The 3,114-nt window shown below is 40.3% G+C and overlaps 1 protein-coding gene across 3 annotated transcripts in view; it reads right to left on the minus strand.

Moving 5' to 3' along the window:
* Nucleotides 1–3,114, minus strand: part of ABCC4 (ATP binding cassette subfamily C member 4) — a 351,018-nt gene that overhangs the window by 247,737 nt on the left and 100,167 nt on the right. For all 3 annotated transcript variants that reach the window (XM_019524314.1, XM_019524312.1, XM_019524313.1), the window contains exon 2: nucleotides 577–687. In XM_019524314.1, coding sequence (XP_019379859.1) covers nucleotides 577–687 — 111 coding nt within the window. The remainder of the gene's footprint in view (nucleotides 1–576; nucleotides 688–3,114) is intronic.

The raw sequence follows: 3,114 nt of genomic DNA on the forward strand, positions 1-3,114 counted from the left end.
TTCTGCCCATGGCAGGGGGTCAGACTAGATGATCTGCTTATGTCCCCTCTGACCCTACCGACTATGAAACTATGAAACTATGTTTGGTCCATCTAACCTATCCACCAGTGCCCCACCCTATTAAGGTTATATAGCTGCCAATGCTAATTCAGCGGTAGTGGGATGGAGAAGAAAAGACAAAGCATAAAGATATGTCCACATCTTTGCACCAAGACAGTAGATAAGTAATATTATCCAGCTTTACTACAGCATAGGAAATCATTTGCTCTATTAAGGAATGACAGAGGAGAAAATGTCTTCAATTCTAAGAATTTCATGGGGTGCCATTCAAATGAAGTGTAGTTGATATAAATATGAGTCCTTTCATAGGTTCTCATTAAACAAAAAGTTGATGCTTGTATAGAAAATAAGTGCTTCAAGGACAAGGAAAACAAAACAGAGCCATCACTAGCAAGATGGCTGAGCAGACCTTCCAGATTGCTTAGTAAACTACTTTCATGGCAAAACCTTAATGCACCATTGATCTTCACAGGTGAAGATGCAGTTTACCAGAATATTGATTTTGTTTTTCCTTACCATTGCAACTCCTCTCCAAGCCTTTCTGATGAATCTTCAGGCAGCACTTTGTACATATCATCTTCTTCAAGCTTCCGTTTATGACCAATAATAAATAAAGGATTCAGCCACCTGTTCAAATATAGACTATTATATTCAAATATAGACTATTACATTCAAATCAACAGAACAGGAAATAAGTTTACTCATATATTTGGTAGATCACTTCATTATAATGTTCTCTCATCAATGGCAAAGGGGAGAGCAATAACCCCTCACAGTCTTTAATCTATTTACTCTCCCAGAACATCAGAGGTACAAAGTTACCCAGATTTACAGATGGAGGTACAAAGAGATTAAGGGCACATATTAGTGAGCTAGAATGTCCAACCTCTCTGCCATTTAACACAATCCTGACAGAAGTGCCCAGGCTTCCATACAACGCACAGGCTCCTCAAAAAACAGCCAAGTTAGGAGCTGTCCAAACTACCCATTGCTGTAAAAAGGGGCCGAAACAGGATTTGAACCAGCATCTCCTGCATATCAAGGGAGTGCCCTAAACTATTACCAATTCCAGAGCAGATGCTTCAATCTCTGCTAAGGAGGATGTTTCACTCTGTATAACTAGTTATTTACTGGGCTAGCTTCAGTCCTAACTTCAGCTAAGCCACTTACCTGAGAGGTGGGATCAACACCTTGGACCCAGATCTAGACATATACAAAAACCCCAAACAAACAGCATCTCCACGAGGAGAAACCAAGAAAGACACTTCTCAGAACAACCACCACCCTGGCTATCAAGTCACTTATCTGGAACGTGTGAGTCTAAAGTTCAATTTTCTGGGCTGAACTGGGTAAAAAAGGAATGCAACCCAGATCTGCCACAACCTAAATGAACACTCTAATGACCAAACTATCTGCTATATAAAAAGACTGCATAACCTAGGGATGCTCCAGATGCATCTAGTACCTTGCTGATAGGCATTCAAGGGAGCACTTACTTCAAACCCTGCTTTGGAGCCTCCAAGGCTTCAGTTTTCTTCGACAGGGGGAGGCATCACCTTTTACAAGGCTTTGCACATGTTCACTAGCTAAAATTCTGAAACCTAGATCAGAAGTGGCAGGCCAAATGGTCCAGCTCAGATTCAAGGAAAGCTGGTGCTAGGACCCAGTAACCATCAATGTCACTTCTTCTTCCTGCTGCCTCGTTGGGGTACAACACAGGAAAGTGAAGAACCCTCTGTCAAATGCCACTGAAGTCCCAGCTCTACAGGCCAGATATAATGGCTCCATGGAGCAAATATAGCCCATGGGCCATAGATTGCCAACCCCTGACCTACAGACCCAAGTACTTGCAATGCTACCACCAAATAGTGCTTTCAGATGTATCAGAATGGAGGTGTTGGGCACCTAAAGAGACAGATTGATATCTAAATACCTAAGAATCTGTCCAAAGGCGATGTCCACACAAACATGTTATTTGGGTTTGACCTTTCAGTGTTTAGCTACTCAGTGGGGGCATCTCCATGAGATGCTGACTGTGCAGTAGCTGAAAAATACTGCGCAGTAACGCATCACAGCATGGACAGTGCTTATACGCTGCTGCACAGTATTATTAAGCTACTGCACAGCAGCATCACCTAAAAGATGTTCTCTGGTGCTATGGCACAATAAATGCAGTTATTGCACATTTATTTAGTACTTGCTAATACAACTACTAAATAAATGCACTGTAATGGCTGTGTATACATGCCCAGTGGTGACTACCTATATGCATGTTCCCACCCTACAATAACCGGAAGGACCTTGCCCTGAGTTCCCCATGAAAGCAGACACAATAAATGCACGAGAGCGCAGAATTAAGGTACAGTCATAAATCTAGCTTTACTGCATTTCCAGTGCTCAGTACTACAACCTAAATAACTCTTTAAAAAGTTAACAGGCTTCAAGTGTCCAGAAGTAACTTGGAGCACATCTGAAAGAGACATTACATTTTCTATATGTTTTAATTGGTTCATATAAGACCTCTGAAAACAGATTTTATTGCGCCACAAAATCAGCTCTTTGCAAAGGTTTCTCACATTCCCCTTGACACTTCATTCTTTAGGATTTATGGATATACAATCATGGGACTTATTTAAAAAAGACTATAGACAGTAGCATGACCTATATCAAAACTTCCTGTCAACAACACTAAGTTAAAAACAGAGTTTTCAAGGGACTGTTGCCTGATTTGAGATGAGCAAGCAAGTTTGTACCTCTGTTTTTGTGACTAATTTTAGGAGCATTGTTCTGAAGCAAGAGTGTAATTTTGATCTACTGTTTCAGCTTGACCTACGGAGTTGATCTAGTTTGTATAGATATGAAAGCCAGCTAACATTTTCAGTAGCAAAGAGCTTAAACTGATACTTGTGACCAGGATCCTGGTTTTTTCTGATAAAAAAAACAAACCCAATTTTCAGATTTAAAAAAGGAACCCCAATTCACATTTTTCTGTGATTTAAAATGAAACACCATTCTATGTATTAGTGGTGTTTCATTTTAAAATCACAGAAAGAT

This window comes from Gavialis gangeticus, unplaced genomic scaffold, assembly GCF_001723915.1.
Source record: "Gavialis gangeticus isolate Ggan-Ray unplaced genomic scaffold, GavGan_comp1, whole genome shotgun sequence".
NCBI lineage: Eukaryota > Metazoa > Chordata > Crocodylia > Gavialidae > Gavialis > Gavialis gangeticus.